The sequence below is a fragment of the Impatiens glandulifera genome, chromosome 1, assembly GCF_907164915.1.
Source record: "Impatiens glandulifera chromosome 1, dImpGla2.1, whole genome shotgun sequence".
Taxonomy (NCBI): Eukaryota; Viridiplantae; Streptophyta; class Magnoliopsida; order Ericales; family Balsaminaceae; genus Impatiens; species Impatiens glandulifera.
This window is the reverse complement of record NC_061862.1, coordinates 59,433,526-59,457,623: the sequence shown is the minus strand read 5'-3', so window position 1 is coordinate 59,457,623 and position 24,098 is coordinate 59,433,526. Positions and strand designations below refer to the sequence as shown.

The following is a 24,098-nucleotide window of genomic DNA, read 5'->3' as shown; positions in this document are numbered from 1 at the left end:
TGTGTTTGAGGGGATAATACGATGATAATATATGTGAGTGCAAATTTGAATGAATTATATTTGTTTGAAGAGATAATGTGATTGTGGTAGGGTACAAATTGAATGTGTTATATTGTTTGAATGGATAGTGTTATAGTGATATATGTGGGTATAAATTTGAATAAATTATTGTAGGGTGTGGGTGTAAATTTGAAGGTATTATTTGAGAAATTATAAAGACTTAAATTGATAATTACGTTGATACAAATTTTTGAGTGAATAGTATGTGCCAAATTTATTTTTAATTGTTATATATATATATAAAAAGATGTTGTAACCCTCGGAAAACCCTTGTCCCAGAAAAATCGAGGTTCAAGAAATTCCAACATCATTTTGCGTGTCAAGAATTGTTTAGAATAACACATTATTTTTAAAAAAATTTATGAGAATATCTTGACCTTTTGAAATTAATTAAAAAAATAATTTATGATTAAATTTCAAATAATCTTTTAGATTTAAAATAATCAAATTTAAATTTGTTTTTTATAAATATGTATTTAAATTAATTAAAAATAATTAATTTAAAATATTATTCATTTGATAAAGAGTCGTCAATTGATTTTCAGTTTAAAATCAATAAAAAGGCATGCATATACAAATCTATTAATAACTAGAGTTTTGTTTTGTATCGTAGTTTGGTGATACTCGGGAAATGGATTTTACGCTACATTCTCGTTACACGTTTTAAAACGGTCTCTACTTTATAAAATTTTGAATTTTGAAAATTAATTGTATAACGTTTATTTTAACCAATTATTCTTTCGATTCTAGACGTGCACATGTTTTACGTATTTAAAATTGCAACAACAATATTTAAATGCTGGTACCGGTAGCTGATGATGACGATTAGAGAGGAATGTACTTGAAGAATATCAATTTTAGAGGCATTAAGGTTTAAAAATAATTCCCAGACGATCTCTTATCAAAATATTTTTTTATGAAAATATTCTAAAAATATTTTGAAATCATTTTCTAATTTTTCAGTTTTTTAGAAAATGGTTTGAGTTTCCAAAATTATAAAAATAATTTTGAAAATTAAAAAGTGGAACCAAACAAGTCTTTTGACCGATGCTCTCGATCCTAGGTGCAATTTTTATCGGTCGGGACTAAAACACTCGGTCCTGGGTTGGGACCTCTCGGTCGCAGTGCGATGATGATCGGTCGGGTGTGAGATTCCTCGGTCGAGTTTGAGAATTCTCGGTCGGGTATAGGAATCCTCGGTCGGACTCAAGAATTCTCGGTCGGATGTATGAATTCTCGGTCGGGCTCCTTCGGTCAAGGTCTAAGGATTCTTATTTGGGATGCTAAAATTTTCGATTAGATCCCTCGGTCCGGGTTCGAATATACTCTATCAAGGTGTTGAATCCTCGGTCAGATCTCTTAGTCGAGGCTAGACCTGGCTAGGTTTATCGGTCCTCAAGAATATCAAAACTACAGGTTTTGATGTTTTTGTTTGAGACCCGGATCCTTTAATCCAAAGACATGGAAAGCTTCACAAAGCTCCCAGGATCATTTCGAACATCATCCCGATGTATCATTCGATTGGGAAGGGGTTTTATTCAAACCAAACAATTTTGGTAATGAGGGTTACCGGCTCTACGACCTCGCAAGGCACTACTGTGGAGCTCTTTGGGCCTGCTGCTTTCTCAATCGAAAATATCAACTGTCAAGATGAACGATTTCATTATCTATGTTATTTCAGGATTTATTTTCTAGATCGGAATCCGAGGCCTATGGGATCATATGGCTTTTTGTCCCTATTTTTAATCACAATAGGAGTACTAGTCATTTTGTGGTTAGAAAGAGACCGCATGGATACAAGAATGTATTGGACCTGAATACACCGGTCCTTTGGGAATGATTCAACAAGCTCCAGCAGATGGGACTGTTTTTCAAGGAGGATCTAAATTTGGATAAGATGGTTTTCTTATCAGTGTATGCCTGCGTTGATAAAGGGCAAGGCCCAACTCAATTGAATACACCGGAGCCTAATTCCAATTCGATTATGAATCACTATTATCAATTCGAATAGCTTCCTTTTGAGAATCAAGGGACCTTATACTTCTAGGCATCCCGCCGCGAGAGCAGATGAACGAGAAGAAGAAGATTGGCCTCCAAAAAAGACCGGACCAAGATAATAAAATGATTAGACTCTATAAGAATTCAATGCTTTATTTTTAAAATAGAATTAAAAAGTTTCTGAAAATACTTGCATAAATATACTATAATATTATTGGCCAAGAAATATAAAAGAACAAAAGAAAACTCCAACCTTGATTGGGGCTGAAAGTGCTCTTTCATACCTTAAGTAAGACCAGACAGACAGCAAGAAGAGAAGGAAGACGAAAGATGAGGAAGCAAGCTGTAACTCCTGTCTTTGCATTCTTTCCCGAAGCGCTTTGCTCTCCCTTTGGTAACTTAATCTCGTCCCTCCTATTGATCAGGAAAAAACCTCCAGCTCCGGGAATTCAATATCAGGCAATCTCGATTTTGAAAGACGTGCTACCGGGTAGACAATTTGATTGACGGACAATTTAGATAATTAATTTTAATTATATTAGTAAAGCGCACTTACTCTAACGGCGTACCCTTTGTATGATGGGTCAGCGAGAATCGGAAGTTGAAAGAAATTGAGTTAAAAATGGAAAAAGTGGAACCTGACAATTAGACGCTCTCCTTTAACTACAGGACCAGAACTCTCGAAGAAGAATTGGCAAAGGGGCTAAGGTCGCTCGGTAGATAGGTTACGTAGCTCAACGAAAGCGATTCGGAGAAATGGGAACTAAACCTTTCCCTTGTTTAATGGATTCATAATTGTTGGCGGGTTAGGCGAGCTTACTGTATAATGACAGGGACTATCCTAGGCCGGCGACTCACGGGCACAAGCTTACCACTTTATTAAACTTGATAGCTATCTTCTAGTTGGTCCCCTCCCCACTGTGATATCTCGACCGGAAGACCAAGAATCGGGAACACAAGGTTTAGTCGAAGATGATTGAGTTGACTTTTCAATTGTATCAAAACCTTCATATACTCTACTCTATACTTGAGGGATAACGAATCGTTGAAAGCAGGCTTTCCGAACATGGAAAAAGAGTCAATTTAGTGGTTGCCTACAGCCCTACTCGAAGCGAAGGCGTGATAACGTTATTTAGTGGTCAACACTAACACTAGCAACCTATATAGTTTAAGTGGCTATCGCAATCGCACCTGCCTTCCTGCCTTTTGACAGCTACCCTTGGACAGACCGGGTATGGCTTCTATCCTTCCTCCAGCTCTTCTTCAGTACCTTAAAGGGAAGCGTGTACGTTGTCACACTCCCCACCTTCCAAAGGTGCCTAGAGGATGGGCCAGACGCAGCAGAGCGACGACCCGGGAGCAGATTCCCAACCAGCAGGGGGACAAGAGACGCCATCTCGAGGCATATCACGACCTACAAGCAAGACCAGCGAGACCTGGGAAGGCAACCCGATTGGGAGTCAGAGGATCCATAGTACCTGCAGCCTCCCGGACTTCATATTCATCATTTTTAAAAGCAGGAGGAAGGGATCCCTTTTCTGCAACGCAACGGAAAAAAACAGAGCAGATTTGACTCGGCACAACCTAATGATACATCCAATACCTTCGATTTGTACTTAGAATGCATTGCTAGATCTCCGCTCATCAAAGCTATACAGACAAGAACGAACGCGGACCCGGGGCTTCCTTTCATTACTTCTTGAACAACGAGGGAACCGCGTCCGTATTAGTCGAAGTGGTAGAATACCCCCCCTGAGTAAAAGGGATAACTTATGCACCTCTCTCCAAGATATAGGATTCAGTATCTGAATCGGCTTTTGGAGAGGGAAGAGGCGGGTACTCTCCTAACCCAGCCAGCCCACGGGAAAGCCTCTTCTTTCTGGTATGCATCAAGTGCATTGAATGCCCCACAATAAGAATCAAAGAGGGGGAACCTAACGATTGTTCTAATCGAGAAAAGGGTAAGACTCATGAATAGGAACAACGTTAGGGTTACGATATGGCTTTCTTTTTGGAGGATAGGGCCAGCTTACTTCATCAATGAAGTCATAGTCGCATTTAACCAAAAACGGATCTATTTTAACTCCCTTTACTTGTAGAAGTACATCTTGGATCTGTCACATCCGAGAAAGACATTGATTGAAGCAGAGTTTTTATAAAAATAGAATTTAGTGCTAGCAGGGGGTGGATTATTAGTATAAGATGTTTGCTACTGCCATAGTCCATGTCCATGCTTTTCAACTCCGTGGCTTATTGTTATGTCTTTTCTTCATCTTTCCTAGGAATGAATAAGTTATTAAATGGGTTGAAGTGCTTGTCTTATGTATGCTGCCTCATTACGGTCTGGGTCAGTGATAGTGGGGTGCCAATCTCTGTGTTTGAGACTGACTGCAATGTTAACCCCTCAGCCACCTTTCAACAACTCTATAGAGCACAAAAGAAAACTCACTTCATGACACCTAAGGAAAGGAAGTGGATAAGACTAAATAAGGAAGGAGGTAGCGAGAGCAAAGATACTTTTAGGTTCTATCCTAGCTACTCTATAAATTAGAATTTCCTTCACTCCCGGAAGGGCCGGGCCTATCTGTTCTCTTTCTCTATCCTTACGCCAAAACTCATTGCCCATGGATAAAGAAAAACCGTTTCAACATCAAAAACAACAAAAACTAGAGCAAACATATAATAACGAATTCTAAATTGTAACCAAGCGTCGCCCATTGGTTCTATACCCGATTCATAACTAGAGAGTTTTTCTGGTCCTTTGCTAATCGGGGCTAAAACCCCGGAAATCAAAAATGCCAAAATAGGAATAAGACTAGATACCCCCAAGTTACTTTTAAAATCCATTTTTGACTTCCTGTTAGTCCATTAAACTCTCTATTACTCGCCTCAACAGTAGAGCTAGATGCGAGATGATCCCGAACTGATTGAAGAACCACCATCCATCACCAAGAACATTCCACATCCTACTTCAAACAAGCAAGGGATTGCACGAAAGTCGTATAGCCGCATACCTTTGAGGGTCGGAAACGCGCACTGCGTCTGGGGCTGTGCCCATTCCTCCTCTTCTGTAGCTTTACAACCGGAATAAGGAACCTTAGAATGAACCCTACCTATCGATGAGAAAATGCGATTTGAGAGGACCACCAGCTAGAGAAGAAGAAAGATTTGTATGGACTTCTCAAGATATCATCTTACCGCCTTATGTGAAAATTGTTGATAATACACAACATATAGCTAGCTTGACGGAACCTATGGATTTTTGTATAGGATTACAAATTGAGAGGAATCGAGGATATCGTATAAAAAGTCTACATAGCTTTCAAGACAGAAGTTATCCTATAGATGCTGTATTCATGCCTGTTCGAAATGCGAATCATAGTATTCATTCTTATGGAAATGGGAACGAAAAACAAGAGATACTTTTTCTCGAAATATGGACAAATGGAAGTTTAACTCCTAAAGAAGCACTTCATGAAGCTTCCCGCAATTTGATTGATTTATTTATTCCCTTTTTACATATGGAAGAAAAAAATTTCCATTTAGAGGACAATTTTTGCCTAAATTGCGGAGTAAATGGGCTTCTAAATGCGATATTTCGTTAGTGATCCTTTCAGGGCCTTGGCTTGTCACATGCATCTGAATTTCATACGGAACTAACTGGTTTCACACCGCGATAACAACATTCGGAGCAATGACCCCAAGAGTTTTGAAGATATCTTGAGAAAAAGTTTGAGCACCGGTGTACCGCGGGCTTTACACAATCGATCAAATCATATCGGATCAGATAGATATTCCTTCAACACAACATAGGTCATCGAAAGGATCTCGGAGACCCACCAAAGCACGAAAGCCAGGATCTTTCAGAAAATGGATTCCTATTCGAAGAGTGCATAACCGCATGGATAAGCTCACACTAACCCGTCAATTTGGGATCCGATTCGGGGAGTTTCTAAATTTTGGGCTTTGATGAAGCGTAATGAGCTTGTTAATAGCTTTCTTATGCTTCATATGATTGAATAGAACCAAAATATGAACAATTGTTGTTTGTTTTGACTAATTTAAGAACTGAAATTTTCATTTTTTTATGAAAATTTGGTTTTTTATCAAACATGGTTAGAGTAGATTGGTACTGGTCCAAATAGGTTCCCAACATCATTATAAACTTCTTGGGAAGCTTTCTAGGTTGTTGTTCTTGAGCAATAACTCAAGAATAGAAAACTCGATTTTGAAATTTTCTAAATTCAAATTTGAGGTTTATTATTTAGGTTGATTGATCGGGTTTGGCTTCAACGGGAGCTTACAAATGATTCTAAGATCGTTTTCTAATCAAGAAATTCAACAACCAGATAGTATATGAAATTGTGAAAACTAAAATTTAAAAAAAATCAATTTCAAATTGGAAGATTAAATTAGTGGGTGATTGGAATCTTACTGAGAGTTGAAGAACACTCCTTATATCTTAAGTAAGTTGTGTGAATGTCTAGTTCAGAGCCTTAAGGCCTTGCACGAAAATTCCAAAAATCTAGAAAGCTTGAAGCTTTAATGGAGGATTTTTGAAAAAGTTTGATTGAGGGCTTGAGAGTGGATCTCTTGCCTTCAGTTTGCTCAAGAGGCTATTTATAGCCTCCCGAAGTCAATTTGTGAAGCAAGTGGATCAGATTTAGTCAAAAGTCATCAATGTTAGTTTGGATGTTATTGATCTAACTTGCTCGATCAGACCATAATGAAGCCTATGATCGTAGGGGAAATGATCAATGTGGTAGGTGATCATTTCAGCTTTCGAATCAATCGTTTTGGTGGACTATCGACGGAGTTCCATCTTTGACAAATCAAAGACGAGGCATGTTCTTATTATATTCGTTTTTGTGAGGAAGAAGATAAACTATGCATGAAATGACGTCGTTTTGGGCATAATCTCGAACGTGGGACGCTTCATTGACATTTCTTTTGAATTTCGTCTACGATCGGGCGTTTTGACGCGTTTCAACTAACGGCACTAAGGCGCGCATTAGTTGATCATGTGCTTCGCAAGCGCGCGTCTCCTTCGTTTCAGAGGGCTACGCGGATGGCTCCTGGGCGTTGAATGAAAATCCAACGCTTATTCGACGGTTGTGGTTCCTACTGCAGCGATCCTTCCAAATTTCGGTCACACAGGATTACAATTTATTTAAAAGCTTAAGGGTTTGTTTGAAATTGATTTTTCTTTAACCCTTTTGGTTTTGTTTTCAAACTTAAAATATATAAAAACATTTTTAATAAATATGGCACATATTTTGCTAATCTATTATTTAATATATATTTTTGGGTTTAATAAATAATTTAATTGGGATAAAATGAATACAACATTTATCCTAAATTATTTATTTTAATTTCCTTTGATTTTCTACAATTAATTCGGAATAAATTGCTTTTATCCCAAATTATTTTTATTCATTTTTATTGGTCATTATCCTTAATTAATCTAATTAATTATTTAATCATGTTTTGGCCTTAATTTTAATTATTTTGATTTTATTTATTAAAAAATAATCAAAATAATTATTTTTAATTTTATAAATGAAGTATGTAAAATTATAAATGAAGGGATAGTGTGATAGTGATATATGTGAATGTAAATTCGAATAAATTATACATGTTCGAGGGGATAGTGTGATTGTGAAATATGTAGTGTCTGGGTGCAAATTTCAAATGTTATTTAAAAATTATAAAGATAAAAAGTGTGGTTCATAAAAATTTGAGTGAATTATATGTGTGCTAAATTTATTTTTAATTGTTATATATATATATATAATAATTTGTCTTGAAGTTAATGAGTGAAGATCTCTGTCCAAAAGACTGTTTCACTTACGGTCTTAATATCAAAACGAATAAAAAGTTATATATATCACATCAACCTTAAATTTTAAATTCTAAACTTTATATCCTAAAAAATTATATATATAACATTTAAAAAGTTATATATATCACATCAACCTTAAATTTTAAATTCTAAACTTTATATCCTAAAAAATTATATATATAACATTTTATTTTAATATTCTCTCATCTGATAGAGACTACGCAGCAAGTGGGACAGCAAATCCAAGAATTCGAAATTAATAAATTCTGTCTCCATTACTAGGGTACTAACTTATTGGGCTTTTAGATGGTCTATTGTGGCCCAATTGTGCTGGGCCTCCATGTCGTATTAATTTTTCACCATTTACTTTACTTTTGTTTTGTTTGTATTTTATTTCTCTTTCAATGTGATGATCCTTTAAAAAAAACTATATAAAATAAAATGAAATATCTTCCAACAAGTTAATTAGTTGGTAGAAGAGGAATGTTATTTCATTTTCACTTTTGAAAATGTTTATATTACACGCAAATTAATCATGGGTTATGATCCTACCCACATACAAAAGTTAGCTATGGTGTATTCATCATCCATCCGAATAATGATTAAATATTGTGCTTATTTAATTTCTAAGTAACTGTGACATATTATTATAATAAAATAACTCACATCTTATTAATTGCATGAAATTGAATCAAAGGCCAATTAAACATGAGTTTCAATTCCCTCAACTATGCTCTCTTCTTCATGATCACGATCTTGCTAACTCAATCTACGGCGTTTGATCCACTAGATCCGTTTGGAAACATTACAATCAAATGGGACGTCGTATCTTGGACTGCAGATGGTTACGTGGTAATGTTAAGTTATGATCTCATGAATTTCAAATAATCCAATTTCATTTTCTTCATTTTAATATATTGATTGTGTGAAGGCTGCTGTGACGATGAATAACTTCCAATTGTATCGACACATAATGAACCCGGGATGGACACTTGGATGGTCGTGGGCGAAAAAAGAAGTGATTTGGTCAATAATTGGCGCGCAAACAACCGAACAAGGAGATTGTTCTAAGTTCAAGGGAAACATTCCACATTGTTGCAAGAGAAATCCTATATTAGTAGACTTACTTCCTGGTGTCCCTTATAACCAACAGTTTCAAAATTGTTGCAAGGGTGGAGTTATTGCCTCTCGGGGTCAAGACCCTGCTGGCTCAGTCTCGGCTTTTCAAGTTAGTGTAGGTCTTTCTGGATCTTCTAATAAAACCGTCAAGCTTCCAAAGAACTTTACATTATTGGGTCCTGGCCCTGGGTACACTTGTGGTCCTGCCAAGATCGTTCCTTCCACCGTTTTCCTAACGCCTGATCGCAGACGCAAGACTCAAGCTTTGAGTGAGTCATTTTATTATCAACTACTATTATATATAGCATGTGTCATTGTTGTTCATACATATTACCTGCTCATTTGAAAACACTTCTTCTATCTAGATTAGAAAACGTCAAAAATAATCTTTGGAGTGGAGTTATTTAAATACTTTGTTCGGATTTAGGTTAAGAAAATATGAACTATTCTTGTAAAAAAATAGTTAAAGAGTTCATATATAGAGAATATTTGAGTGATTTTATTGATTTGATTAATGATAGGATATAAGAAAAAATAGTTAGTAAATTATTTGATAATTATTCAAATAATTCTCAGTTTGAAACTAATGTTGTTTATGGAGACAACTATCTCATCAATATGTAGATCTAGATCAAATCCATATAAGAATTTATGGTTAAGTTCTTAAAATTTTAAAATTGATCATATACATCATCAATCATAGAATCAAATCTTTGAAATAATCTTCATATATTAACCCTTTCAATTTTCTTACCTAAATAACCTTTTTAACCTATCAAAACAAAACAATTTAAATAACTGAATCCCAAACAAGGTCGTATTGTTTATGTTGATAAATATTTCATCAATATGTAGATCTCGATATGGTCACATTTGAAAAAGAACATAGTTTGATACAAATTTTATAATTTTAACGACAAGTTCCATTATGGATCTGATATGAAAAGTGTTCCAAATAATAGTTCTTGTAGCTGAAAAGTGTTTCCAAATAATAGTTATTGTCACTTAGTTTCATTTTGTTGATTTATATTGTAAGGAAACATTCATTTCAAACCTTGTTTAGTTTTTTAACACAAAGTTATGATCTTCATACCCTAATGGATAATAAAAATAATAATTTTTAGCCACTTATTTCAAGTAACATATTTGAATGCATGCATGCAAATTGTGTACTAATTAATCGAAACATTATTCTCAGTGACATGGAACGTGACGTGCACTTATTCACAATTTCTAGCCTCAAAAAACCCGACATGTTGTGTTTCCTTCTCGTCTTTCTACAATAACACAATCACTCCATGTCCAACTTGTTCATGTGGGTGTCAAACCAAGAACAATTGCATCATGTAAGACTACTGATTATCATAAATTCATAATCCAACCCATTGATGATCTTCATGTTCTCTAATCATTTTACTAATACTATGCATAGGAGCGACTCGGATCAACTGAAAAAGACGGGGATAAACACTCCAAGAAAGGATAACGCACCATTGTTGCAGTGCACGCACCACATGTGTCCAATAAGAATCCATTGGCACGTCAAGATAAACTACAAAGACTATTGGCGAGTAAAAATAGCCGTCACAAACTTCAATTATCGGCTCAACTACACTCAATGGACTCTAGTGGCTCAACACCCAAACCTTAACAATGTCACTCAAGTCTTCAGTTTCGATTACAAGCCCCTAGTCCCTTACGAATCAATAAGTAATTACATGCATTTCCTACTCATCGAACCCTAAAGAGTACGTTTCTATACACTTAGTTATAACACAAATATTAATTATTCATGATCATGCAGATGATACAGCCATGTTTTACGGCATGAAGTTCTATAATGACCTTCTAATGGAAGCCGGACCCTTTGGAAATGTGCAATCGGAGGTGTTACTTCAGAAGAACAAGGAAACCTTTACCCTCAAACAAGGATGGGCATTCCCTAGGAAGGTCTATTTTAATGGTGATGAATGTAAGCTCCCGCCTCCAGATGACTATCCAGTTTTACCAAATTCTGCAACCACAAATCATTTGTGTGCACACGTTACAATAATATTTCTTGTGGCGGTTATGTTCATGTAACTCTTTTATCATCACATTTATATTGAAAACTTGTATTTCTGTTGTTTGGGCCATATTATCCTTTCCTTAAGGCATTATGAGCTCAAGTATATTACCATTTTGGTCACATGTGGACGTTAATTATGAATTTAGGAAGATTTGGGTGCCCTAAAAGAAAAATTATATGTGTTTTTATTTTTTATTTCACTAGGTATATTTTATGTTATGTTGTATAAATGGACTAGCTAGGCAAGCCATTTTCGGCCCCTACCACTTCTGGAACTCCATACAACTAAAAAAAATATTGATTTATACTAGAGTTAAACCCGCAACCTTAATAGTACTACTAAATCATCTTACTAATTAGACTAAATTATTTTTTATTAATTTGAACACAAAATTATTTTATACTATTATATGTTACAACATATCGTACAAGTTAAATAACAATTAAAAATAATTTTTTTTATCTCCAAATTTGGGGTCTCATCGTCTAACCTTACCCTAGAGCCTACTAGGAATGAATTAAGCTCTTGTCATGATAAGAAGTTCTCACTTCCTCCCCTAATTAACCCTATGCCATCCAAATACAACCTTGTCCATCTAATCTCGGTTCATCTAATACAAAACATGTACCTTTAAGACGAGTTTGTTCAAATTATTCAAAACACAATAATGTCGAGATTACTCTTGAAAGAATCATTAGACTACATATTCATATAAATTCTAGCTCTAGCAGTTTGAATTATCTGAGATTCTAATTTAAATTATGAAAACTTAAAATTTAATACGGAAACGTATCTTAATATATAATTCATTTCTCTCCTTATAATAGATATAATATTTAATCTTCTATTTCCTTAAAATTTTCTTTCATGAATTTTTTTTTTTTTTTTTTATTTTCCTTCGACTTTTCTTACATCCAATAGTTCTTATAGGTTCTTCCAATTTGATATATATACATTAATTAGTTTCTCTCTAGATTGATGGGTTGCAAAAATGAAATAATTGTACCTAGGACTATTATGATTACAAAATAATCAACTTTTACTATGATTTTGTCATTTATAATTTAACTCATTTATAAAATAAAAAATGTCATTTCAGATATCCTCGTATTATATTTATGAAAATTACATTCTTAAATCATAAACTTCATTTTAAAATAGAATCAAATAAAAAAAATATCAAACGGGCCTATAAGGGCCTTATGAATTTGCTGGTTCGTCGCGTTGAGAAAAAAAAAAAAATTGAAGGAAAACAGGGCTTCCAACGAGCTTAAGATCTCTCCATTCGAACTCCAAGCGGTCCAGTTCCAAAATCCGGCAGAAAGTAGACGGCGAGATTTCCGACGCTGAACAGAGGGTCGACATCAATCTTCATGCTTCAGGTACTGACTTCTTGCATTCAAGAACAATTGTCCTGTTTTCTTCAGTTAGGAAACAAGCAGTTCTATAATGAATTTGTGCTAATGTTTACTTCAGTAGAATGGTATTGCTGCAATGTGTTTGTTTCATCAATTCATTAAAGATTTGTTTTTTATTATTTGCTGAGCATGTTTTGATTGAGAGTTGCTTATGATCATTTGATTCAAGGAGGTTTATTATTTACTGTGACAAGATGATTTCTATATGATTTACAGGAGATTACAAGAATTGGAGAATAAATAACATGTTATCACTTAACAGACATCGCTTCTTATGCCTTAACTCCAGGATTATTCAGTTTTTTCCATCAATTCCATATCCTGTCTGTGATTCTCTATCTGTAAATGCGATCCCATTCTGTCACTCTGTAATCATAAACCCTAGGATTCTCAAACATATGCCCAGATGCCCATTCATGTTCAATTTGTCTTATCATTCCTCCACAAAGTACATTCCTCGGACTTTAAGGAAAAGAATTAACAAAAGGCTGAGAGAAGATGCAAAACCCGTTTTAGATGAAGCATTGTTTGAGCAAGCAAAAGCTCAAATTCCACCTAGATTCACAGCAGAAGAGTTGACCCAAATTATAACTCTCCAAGAAGATCCTCTTGTATGTTTGGAGCTATTCAAATGGGCGTCGAAGCAGCCTAGATTCATTCACGATTCATCTGTGTATCACATCACGATAAAGAAGATTGGTGCTGCCAAAATGTATGAAGAAATGGATGAAGTTATTGACAAAGCGCTTACAGTTCCTGAAGTTGGTAATGAGGCATTGTACAATACAATGATTTACTTCTCTACAGAGGCTCGTAAATTAAGTAAAGCTGTCAATGTATACAAGCACATGAGGGATAACAGGAAAGTTGATTGCAAGCCCTCGATTAGAACATATAATCTTCTGTTCTCAGCATTTCTCAGTAGGAGACATAATTCGTACATAAATCATATTTACATGGAGACGATAAGATCATTGTTCAAGCAAATGGTGGACGATGGTGTTGAACCGGATATTTATACGTTAAATTCCATGATCAAGGGATATGTCCTGTCACTTCATCTGAATGACGCGCTTAGAATATTTCATCAAATGGGTGTAGTCTATAAATGCCTTCCCAACTCATTTTCGTATGATTATTTGATCCATGGTTTGTGTGCCCAAGGAAGGACAGATAATGCAAGGAAGTTATGGAATGAAATGAAAACGAAGGGATATGTTCCGAGCAGTATATCATATAACTCCTTTGTGAACTCATTGGCTCTTTGTGGCGAGGTTGAAGAATCAGTCAGTATTTTGAAGGAGATGACTGTCAACTCTATACCAGTTGATTTCATTACATACCAAACAGTACTTGAAGAAATATGTCAGCACAGAAATGTTGTGGACGCCATCGAGCTGTTGAAGAAGTTGAAGGACAATGGCCTTGTAATTGGTGATGCATATAGGAAGCTTCATCATCAACTTCAAGACTATTCTAGAAGTTCCAGTAAGAGATATTGACCAAGTGTTATTACTTGAGGTGATTAGTTATAATATTTTTTCTGAATTAGCTTCCGAGGAATGATATTCTTCTTGCCGACGTAATATTCGATTTGTGAACAATAACAGGTATTCCTCTAGTAGATGGTCTCGAGGCTTGACAGAAGAGGAAGGTGCATTGGGTAAACCAGCACTAGACTTTTTCAGGTTATTTTGTTCATTAAAGCGATAGTAACCACTAGTTGCCATGATCAGTCTCTGAGATTTAAAAGCAATCAGTTTTATTGCATTATGGAAGGCTTTACTCATACTTTATCTTCTATGGTTGTATGTTAACTATGGAAATGGAATGTCCTATTATGACAGTAGTTATGGTACTTATGGCAAATATGTTGGTGTAGAACAATCTTTTCGTTATGAGATGGGCAACTGGACAAAGAAGAAGAAAATGACCAGCCTGAGGACTATGCTAACAGACGGATCTGAAGATTTTATATGGTAATTGTCTATCTTTATTGACCTCATATGTTATATTTTCCCTAAAGAGTGTTATGATATACACTGATACTGTCTGTAAACTTATATGGCCATTGTGAGTAGTTTTCTTTTATTGTAGTTACAGGTCAGATTAAGGCTCTTTCCCAATATTTTTCAATTGAGAAGCTATGAAATCATTTTACAGATTTTTTATTTATTTTTTCATCCTTGCTTATTTACTTGTATTGCTTGTTATCTGCTGTTTTATATTTGGTTGATTTCTGACATGTTTTTAAGAATGTGATTTGCTTGTGGTAACTCAATTCGCTCTCTTGAAAATGAAATGGTCATGGGAAACACAGTGTTTGTATGTTTTTATCATCAGCCTCTTAACCTTGTATACATATACTTCACATTAATTTTAAGGATGCCAATGCAATACAAAATAGCTGAGAGAAGTTTGGATATGATCTGTTGAGATAAGGATAAGTTTGTTTGCTTTGTTGACTTGATCGAGTATTGATGTTGTGAGAGGAATTCAAGTCCCATCCGAATTGTGATTGCTTCGGACACATTAGGGAAGGAAGTTGGTTGTGTCTTTATCTTTGCAAAAAGAATGCCCCCTTTATTGTTGCAAACAATGATTGTGGTTGTTGAAGAATAGTTTAAATACGCACTATCTACTATAAAACAAAATAGTTTCATTAGAGATATTGAGAGGCGAGAGCTTTTGTTTGAGCGTTTGATTAAGTGAAGGTTCGTTTTTCAGAATGCTCATTTGTCATTGTCTGTTCATAAGAGTGATTGTTCTCTTTCTGATCTTGTTGTATTAAAAAGAACATATTCATGTTTTGCTAAATGTTTATGACAGATATTGCAAGGTAAGAGAGTTGGTCGTGGTTAAATGGTGATTGTTTTGAAAGGAAGGAATGTGTGTTCCAGTTGGAAAAGTCAAGTTGGGGATTGAAGTAGAGGTTTTAGAATGATCCAAATCAAATAGCTTTTGCAAAGACGCAGTGGAGAAAGATCGCGAGAGGCTGTTTCATCTGAATTTTTACAAAGTTAGCCAGTTTGATCATTTTTTATTTTTAAATTCAGCCTTAAGAGGAAAAACTTTTGTAATGATTTTCCAAATAAGTGTAAGATATCTATTATGAATCTTGAGTAAAATAAAAAATATCAAAATTTTATTTTATTTTGGATTAATTTTTGTGAAATTTCCTTCAATGTTGAGATTCTGATTGATCTTAGTTAAGAAGAATATTGAAGGAGAGTTATTATGTAATTTTTGCCACCATTTTATTGATACGAATAATTTTGATCTCATCAACTTTGACAATGTTATAACCATAGTTTTTACATTTATGAATTGAAACTAGTTTTTTTTTTCTTTCTTGAATTTCATATTGTCAATTGAGGTGAGTACATTCTTTTGAAGCTTGAAGTATAATATTTTCTTAGTCTTTTTGAACAACTTTCTCAATGTTAACATGATTATCTAAGTTATTTGCAAGCTTTTTTTCTTCTTGATGCCTTCTTCATTTTATTTTGCTTGTTGCTTTATTTTATCTTTTCTGAAATAAGGACGAAATATCACACTTATTATTGTGTTGAGGGTTTTCTTTTATTATTCTAATCTTTTTATTTTCCTTGGTGTTTAACAAACTTTGGAGCTAGAAGTGTTAGAAGAGTTTGTGGGAAACTCACATTTTAAACATGTTTTTAACATTCTCCTCAAATAAAACTATGATACATAGTAAACTTGTTAACTTAAAATATATTAAGCATATTTGGAATTAGATTTGCTATTCTTTGAATTATTTGTATGACATATTTACATAACTCTAAATATTTAAAAAATCTCAATAAATAAAAATAGAGAACATAAAAAAAAAAAAATAAAAAAAAAGAAAGAGGAGTGATAGGTGAGGGAATAACTTAGCATCACTTCATTGGTTGGAAAAATGAAAAAGTGAGAGAAAAAAGAGAAGAGAGAGAAATTATTTAATTTTTTCAGCCAAATCAGACGCTACATCATTCCCTCTACCAATCATTTCTCATTAAAAAAACCATAAAATATAAAATGATGAGAACAATTTAACTATTTCTTTAAAAAAAACTATATTAGGTCCAACAACATATCAATATGTTTGCTTATTGGTCGTACTAAAAAGAATAGTGTGCATTCGCTTGTGTCGATTGTGTTGCGAGCTGCGAGCCTGACTTTAATAAGGCAAGACATTTAAACTCAAATAATCATAATAACGGAGAGTATCAGATTCATTCAAAAGCATGACATCAAGTTCATACATTCTTGAAAACCAAACACATGTGACATAAATCTCTCATCATCAAAATATGCATTTACATTCATTATCTCATTCTAATATGTAAACATCTTCATCTCAATCAATTCATTTCCTCATTTGAATTAGACACATAAAATTTAATTTTAAAAAATAAATAAAAGAAGAAGAAGAAATTAGAAAAAAAAAAACAATGTAATCAAATGTCCATGTTCAATTTAAAACTTTATTTTTTAATGATATGGACAAATAGGAATTTAATCCTGAAACATGTATTAAGATATAAAATTCAGCCATCTTGAAAGAATTAACAAAATTGGACCAAGTTTTCTGAAATTCTAGTTTTATGAAATAGTCTAACGTGAGTTTTAAGATCAATCCAAATGAGAAAAAATAAAGTATATATAAAAAAAAAAGTCTAAAGACACCCCATTTTTACACTGTAGGTATCCAATAAATAACCCGGTCTAATATAGCACTCATGATTGTTTATTGGACCGGGAAACAAAAAAAACATAAAAATGTCTTTTGAAAACCAATTAAAAAAAGTCTAAAAACAATGATCCAAACGACGAATTCAAAATATTCTTGAGTTATGAGTGCCCTCATACCTTTAAAATGATTGACACGAAAAATCGTGAACTTTGAGTATAATATTGTTGTTGAATAAAATGTACCGCATAATCATTTTGGAGCCCGTTTATGGGTCAAATCGCTATTTTTCATAACAACTCGGTTTCTGAAACGTGTGACATGTTTATATCGTTCGTTTTGAAAAATTATGAATTTTGAGTATAATATTACTATTTGCAATTGTGTACAGAAGATATTCAAAAAGATGAGAAACCGAAAGAACGAGTTGAACCGGCAAGTCAACTCACAAACCGGCGAGTCAATCCGGGTCAAAGGAGAGTCAAACGTGGATCAACCAACTAGAGGAGGGGTTTTGGCCTCCCATTTGAAATTTGAATTTTGGTAAAATTGGTGTATTATTTGAAAAAAATGGATTTATCAAAAAAGAGAAGGGAACTTTAGCCTTTTGAAGTGTCATTAAGCTTTGGATGAGTTTAAAACTTCAAAAAATTTCTCTGGCCTCAATACTCAATGAAATTCTATCATTTTGGGTGTTTTGGAAAGGGGGATGAGTCCTATACATGGACTATTTCAGCTCAATTTCACGTTGGGGTCCCATATCTAGACGAAATATCGACGTGAAGAGAATGTGTGTAAATAAAGATCAATCTGGACACCCCTTTACTCAACAATTCATAACTTGATTTGTAGTTGGTGGATTTGAGTGATTCAACTTGGGTTAGAAAGCTAATCCATACATATTTCAAATGGCATCAGTCCCAAGCTATGGTTCGACGTTTAGAGCACTTGCCAAGTCAATGCAAGCGAGTTCATGCTCTAGATTTGAGTCCTAGGGTCTAACTAAAGGAAACATCACTTTACAAATTCATATCTTTCAATTCATTTGTCCATTTTCGGTGAATGAGCTATCATAGGAAAGCCCTTTGAGTTATATTTTCAGTGGTGTCAAGTAGGCCTCTAGGTCGCCCGTAACAAGATTGGTACATGCAATGACAAGTCCTTGTACAGTCGTTTTCCTGGTCAATATGGGCTCTATTTATTGACACTCAAAAAATGAGAGTTATAGGAAAGACTTAGGCCTTTCCAATGTCTACTCACTCATTTCATGAGGAGCCCCGAGTCAAAAGTTGTGGGTGTTTGAAGTCACAAGTGTAGAAACCGTGAGTATGCTGAAGGCTAAATAAAAAGTGAACCTTGAAAAATCTTAACTTGAGCTAGGATACACCATTCGAGATAATTCAAAAAGGGAGTTCAAGGTCTTTGGGTGGTAAGTTCACCATAAAAATTCGACTCATTGGGTTACAAAACTGGCTGGGTTGACTCATTAAAGGAAGGGCTGCTAAGGGGAACAAAAGAAATGAGGTTGAAAATATATAAAAAGTAAAAAGGGAATTTCATTTTTTTTATAATACAAAGCATATCCCTCTAATTAAAAGTCTAAGGGTCCGTCATTTAAAAGGGCTTGAGGTCAGTTATTTTAAAGGGGAGTTCAGGACTTGAACGGGTCAGTTTTCAACTCACCAGATTAGTCTCCAGTTAGGGAACCAGTTGGAGAGCGGTTTTCTCCGATCTTGTTTTCTAGTTGAAGAGAAGATCCATTCTTCGGTTCGTTAGTTGATCCAGCGAAGGTCGTTCCGTCTAGTCTGAGGAGAAGTCTGTTGAGTTATGAAGCTTACACTTATAATAAACTCTAAAATAGTTAATTAGAGTTTATTGGGTTTGTATTTGAGTTTGGGCTTGAGCTTGACCAAGAGTTATTTAGGTTTATTACCTGAATGTTTACCCTATAAATATGTTATTATTAAAGGTTACATTGATAAGACAGAATTCTAGAGAGATAAAGTATGAGGCAAAAACTCTGAATTCCTTCTTCTTCATAGTAAAATCTGGTGGCGGATGAAGTGGACGTAGCTCATTTGAGTGAACCACTATAAATTTATGTCTTCTTGTGTTCTTATTTTCTTGCGTTTTTACAGATCATTTCAAGTAGGTCAGATTTGGGGGATTCAAATTTTAACAACTGGTATTTGAGCTGCTAGGCTAGATTAGATAATTGGAAACGATGGCAAATGAGAACAATATATAACACGGGATTAGAAGATTTTATGGAACATATTATGCATTCTAGAGGATGCAGATTGAGGATTATCTCTATGAAAAGAAGTTTCATATTCTTTTGAGTGAAAAAACTAGAGACGATGAATGGAAACTCCTTGATAAACAGGTTTGGGAGTTGTCCGATTGACGCTAACTAGGACAGTTGCTCACAATGTAGCAAATGAGAAAACCACCATGGGTCTGATGAAAACTCTTTCTGATATGTATGAGAAACCATCGATTAACAATAAGGTACATCTAATGAAAAGACTCTTTAATTTATGAATGATTGATGGTACTTATGTCACTACTCATTTGAACAAATTCAATACAATTGTGAATCAATTGCTATCTGTTGAGAGTGATTTTGGATATGAAGTTAGTGCCCTAATATTATTATCATCTCTACCAAATAGTTGAGAAACTATGAGGGCAGCAATTAGTAATTTAGTTGGAAATGGTAAACTGAAATTTATTGAAGTTAGAGATCGCATTCTTGCTAAAGAGGTTCGTAAAATTGATTATGGTAAACGTTCAAAGGTTCTGCTCTGAATGTTAAAAATATAGATAGAGGTAATGATAAAAATTTCAACTAAGGTAAGAGCATATCTATGTCGAGGAGTAGGAGGATTCAGTCCAAGTCTGAGTGGACATTTGATTACTGGAATTGTTTATTAATAGCCTGATAAATTCATGGGTTTTAGATTCGGGAGTGTCTTTTCACACCACTGCCCACAAAGAATTAATGGAGAATTATGTGGCTGGAAACTGTGGGAAAGTTTATCTCGCAGATAGTGAGTCACTAGATATTGTTGGCATAGGGGACATCAAATTGAAGATGGAAAATGGTTCTATTTAGAAGATTAATAAGGTAAGACATGTTACAAGTTTAATGCACAATCTAATTTATGTTACACAACTTGATGAAGAAGGTCATAGTTTCAATTATAGAAATAGTGCGTAGAAGGTGAATAAATGAGCAATAGTTGTTGCTCGAGGTCACAAAACTGGACCGTTATACACGACTTCAACTTGTAGAGAAATAATTGTTTTTGTAGTTGATGACTCAAAGAATAATGAGCTATGGCATTGCAGGTTGGGCCATATGAGTGAAAAAGGGATACAAATTCTTTTAAAGAATGAATAGATTCTAGAAATGAAGTCTGTTGAACATCAATTATGTGAAAACTATATTCTTAGAAAATAGAAACGGGTGAGTTTCTTAAAAATTGGGAAGGAAATGAAAAAAGAAAGGTTATAGTTGGTACATACTAATGTGTGGGGACCTAAACATGTTTCTTCTATTGGAGGATCATCCTACTATGTGACTTTTATAGATGATTCGACAAGAAAAATATGGGTTTACTTAATGAAGAACAAGTCTGAAGTATTTGTTATTTTCAAGAAGGGAAAGACTTTGGTTGAAAATAAAACAAATCAGAAGGTTAAATGCTTGAGATTCGACAACGGAGGCGAGTACAATAGTTCAGATTTCAGAGAATATTGTGCTATAAATGAGATCAGTATTGTGAGGATTGTTCCCCGAATGCCTCAAGAGAATGGAGTAGTTGAACGGATGAATCGAACATTGAACGAACGTGCTAGAAACATGAGATTGCATGTAGGATTTCCTAAAACCTTATGGATAGAAGCTATTAACACTGATTCCTACTTGATAAACAGCGGATCATTTGTTCCTCTTGAATTCAGAATTTCTGAAGAAGCCTAGAGCAATAAAAATGTAAACCTTTCTCGTTTAAAAGTGTTTAGTTTTTTATCATATGTTCATACTAATGAATGTGATAGGAGCAAGCTTGATCATAAGTCTAATAAATGTTTTTTCATTGGTTATGGTGATATCGAGTTTAGTTATCATTTCTAAGATAATCAAAATCAGAAGATCATTCATAGAAGAAATGTTATCTTCAATGAACTGGTTCTTTACAAAGATTGTGTTAGGAAGACATCAGATGGTGATTCCAAACTGGAAGAGACTGGTATAGTCGATTTAAGAGATTTTCCAACTGAATATATGTCAACGGTCGAAGAAGACCAATGTATTGTTAAAGATGAAATCGTTGAGAACGTGGCCTTAGAGGCAAATCAGCAAACATCGGTTATATAGTTGAGAAAATCGTCAATAAATCAAAAATCAGTCGAGAGGTGGTTCCCATCTCTAAACTATATCTTGTTGATAGATAGAGGCGAACCTAAATGCTACGAGGAAGTAATACAATCTGATGAATCGGTTAAGTGAGAATCTACAATGAAAGATGAGATAGATTCTTTGACATCGAATCAGACTTGGGAGTTCATTGAGCTACCAAAGGGAAAGAAAACACTTCATAATAAATGAATCTTCAGGATTAAAGAAGAACATGACAAAACCATGATGTACAAGGCAAGGTTGGTTGTGAAAAGATTTCAACAAAAGGAAGGTATTGACTACAATGAGATTTTCTATCTAGTAGTCAAATTGATGACAATCAGAACTATTTTGAGTTTGATTGTGAAGAGACATTCATCTTCAACAAATGGATGTCAAAAATGATTTTCTTCATGGTGATTTAGATGAAGAGATTTACATGCGACAAACACAAGAATTTTAAATCAAAGGAAAAGATGAGCTTGTGTGTAAGCCTTGGAAGAGTTTGTATGGTTTGAAATAGGCACCAAGGCAAAAGTATAAAAAGTTCGATAGCTTCATGAAAAGTAACAATTTTTTGAGATGTGAAGCTGATCATTGTTGCTATATAAAGAGGTTTGATAAATCATACATTATTATGCTCCTTTACGTTGATGACATGTTGATTGTTAGAGAAAGCTTGTATGAGATTAACAAGCTTAAGAAAGAGTTGTCTAAAAAGTTTGCAATGAAGGATTTGAGTGATGCAAAACAAATCATTGAGATGAGAATTTTTTTGGGATAAAGAAGTTCTCAAACTTTTACAAGAAGAATGTGTGAAGAAAGTTCTTAGCAGATTCAACTTGTACGATGCGAAACCAGTTATTCATTTCTTATCTAGTCACTTCAAACTATCTAAAGATCAATCACCTTCAACAGTGGATGAGAAAAAATTCATGGACACCGTTCTGTATGCCTCTACCATTGGTTGTATCATGTATGCGATGGTTTAGACAAGACTTCATAGCACATGTAGCGGTAGATGTTAGCAAATTAATGAAAAACCCGGGTAGACAATATTGGGAAGTAGTAAAGAGGATACTACTATTCTTAAGAGGAAGAATGGGTCTCGCTTTGTGTTTTAGAAAGTCTAATATGGATTTGGAAGGATATGTTGATACTGACAATGGTGGTGATGTTGATAGTTAGAAGAGCACAATAGAGTATATTTATACTCTGGGAGGTACTACAATCAGTTTGGTTTGAAAATTAGAGAAAATTGTTGTCCTTTCTAGTAGCGAGGTAAAGTATGTTGTTGTGATAGAGGCTGCTAAGGAGATGATGTGGTTGCAACTTTTTTGCGAAAATTGGGTCAAGACTACGAGGGAAGTGTATTGTGATGCGACAGTCAGAGTGTCATTCATTTGACAAAGAATCCAATTTATCATGACCAACGAATCATATACAGGTTCGTTATCATTTCATCCGATCATCTTTAGAAGATGGAGTGTTAGCTCTTGAGAAAATTCCTGGGAGTGAGAATTCAGTTGATATGTTGACGAAAGTTATGACAAATGAGAAATTGAAGTTGTGTACAACTTCAGCTGGTCTTCTTCATTAAGACACCGGATGTAACCTGCTATCGATTGAGAGATGATGAAATTAGTCTCCAAGTGAGAGATTATTGAGTTATGGAGCCTACACTTATAATAAATTTTACAATAGTTAATTATAGTTTATTGGGTTTGTTTCTGGATTTGGGATTTGGACCTGACCAATAGTTGTTTAGGTTTTATTACTTGAATATTTACGCTATAAATATATTATTATTAAGAGTTTACATAGATAAGACAGAATTCTAAAGAGATAAAATGTAATACAAAAACTCTGTATTTCTTCTTTCTCTTCATAGTGAAATCTGGTGACGGTTGAAATGTACGTAATTCATTTGATTGAATTATTTCTAACATGTCAAATTTGGGATCCAAATCCTAACCACATACGTGCATGTACCCAAATGCTGATATGCAATATATCTGAGTATGTGATACTTACTAAACAAGTTCTTAGATACTAATGAAACTGCGCCATGTGCCTCTCCATTGTTATCACAATGCAATTATATATATATAACATAACATGCATGTTAGACCCGATAAAAATACATTATGGGACATTTTATTTTAATTGCATTATCATAACAATGGTACCATCCTCCATCCTGCCTACTACTAAAAATAAAATAAATATATGTTCCATAATGCATTTAATATCGGGTCTAACATGCATGACATGCATGTTATGATAATATAGATATTAAATACATTATGGGACATATATTTATTTTATTTTTACTAATGGTCAGATGGTATATGTGAGTCCGTGACTATAAAAGGAGAGGAAGATGTAGTCGAAATATGAGAACAAATTAAGAGTTCTCCTTGACAAATTAATTAATATATGGTCGCCCAATCCAGTACTAGTGCATCTGGGCGCGCAACAATGGAACAGT

The 24,098-nt window shown here is 34.3% G+C and overlaps 3 protein-coding genes across 5 annotated transcripts; all 3 read left to right on the top strand.

Annotated features, from left to right (window-relative positions):
• Positions 1–5,177: 5,177 nt before the first annotated feature.
• LOC124929188 (DNA-directed RNA polymerase subunit alpha-like) lies at positions 5,178–5,663 on the top strand. The gene has a single exon (XM_047469486.1). It carries the CDS (start codon positions 5,178–5,180, stop codon positions 5,661–5,663), a length of 486 nt encoding a protein of 161 aa, XP_047325442.1.
• A 2,944-nt stretch (positions 5,664–8,607) lies between these two features.
• Positions 8,608–11,202, top strand: LOC124921523 (COBRA-like protein 4). The gene is made up of 5 exons (XM_047462194.1): positions 8,608–8,752; positions 8,832–9,288; positions 10,218–10,365; positions 10,452–10,729; positions 10,824–11,202. The coding sequence occupies exons 1-5, from the start codon at positions 8,609–8,611 to the stop codon at positions 11,099–11,101; spliced, it is 1,305 nt and encodes a 434-aa protein (XP_047318150.1). The 5' UTR covers position 8,608; the 3' UTR covers positions 11,102–11,202.
• A 1,122-nt stretch (positions 11,203–12,324) lies between these two features.
• LOC124921032 (pentatricopeptide repeat-containing protein At2g27800, mitochondrial-like) lies at positions 12,325–15,622 on the top strand. 3 transcript variants are annotated; one of them, XM_047461633.1, is made up of 5 exons: positions 12,325–12,470; positions 12,723–14,027; positions 14,117–14,169; positions 14,389–14,485; positions 15,336–15,622. In XM_047461633.1, exon 2 carries the CDS (start codon positions 12,752–12,754, stop codon positions 14,006–14,008), a length of 1,257 nt encoding a protein of 418 aa, XP_047317589.1. In that variant the 5' UTR covers positions 12,325–12,470; positions 12,723–12,751; the 3' UTR covers positions 14,009–14,027; positions 14,117–14,169; positions 14,389–14,485; positions 15,336–15,622. The 3 variants fall into 3 exon arrangements, with proteins under 3 accessions (XP_047317589.1, XP_047317588.1, XP_047317587.1); XM_047461632.1 differs by having other exon boundaries at positions 14,117–14,194; XM_047461631.1 differs by having other exon boundaries at positions 14,117–14,485.
• The last annotated feature ends 8,476 nt before the right edge of the window (positions 15,623–24,098 follow it).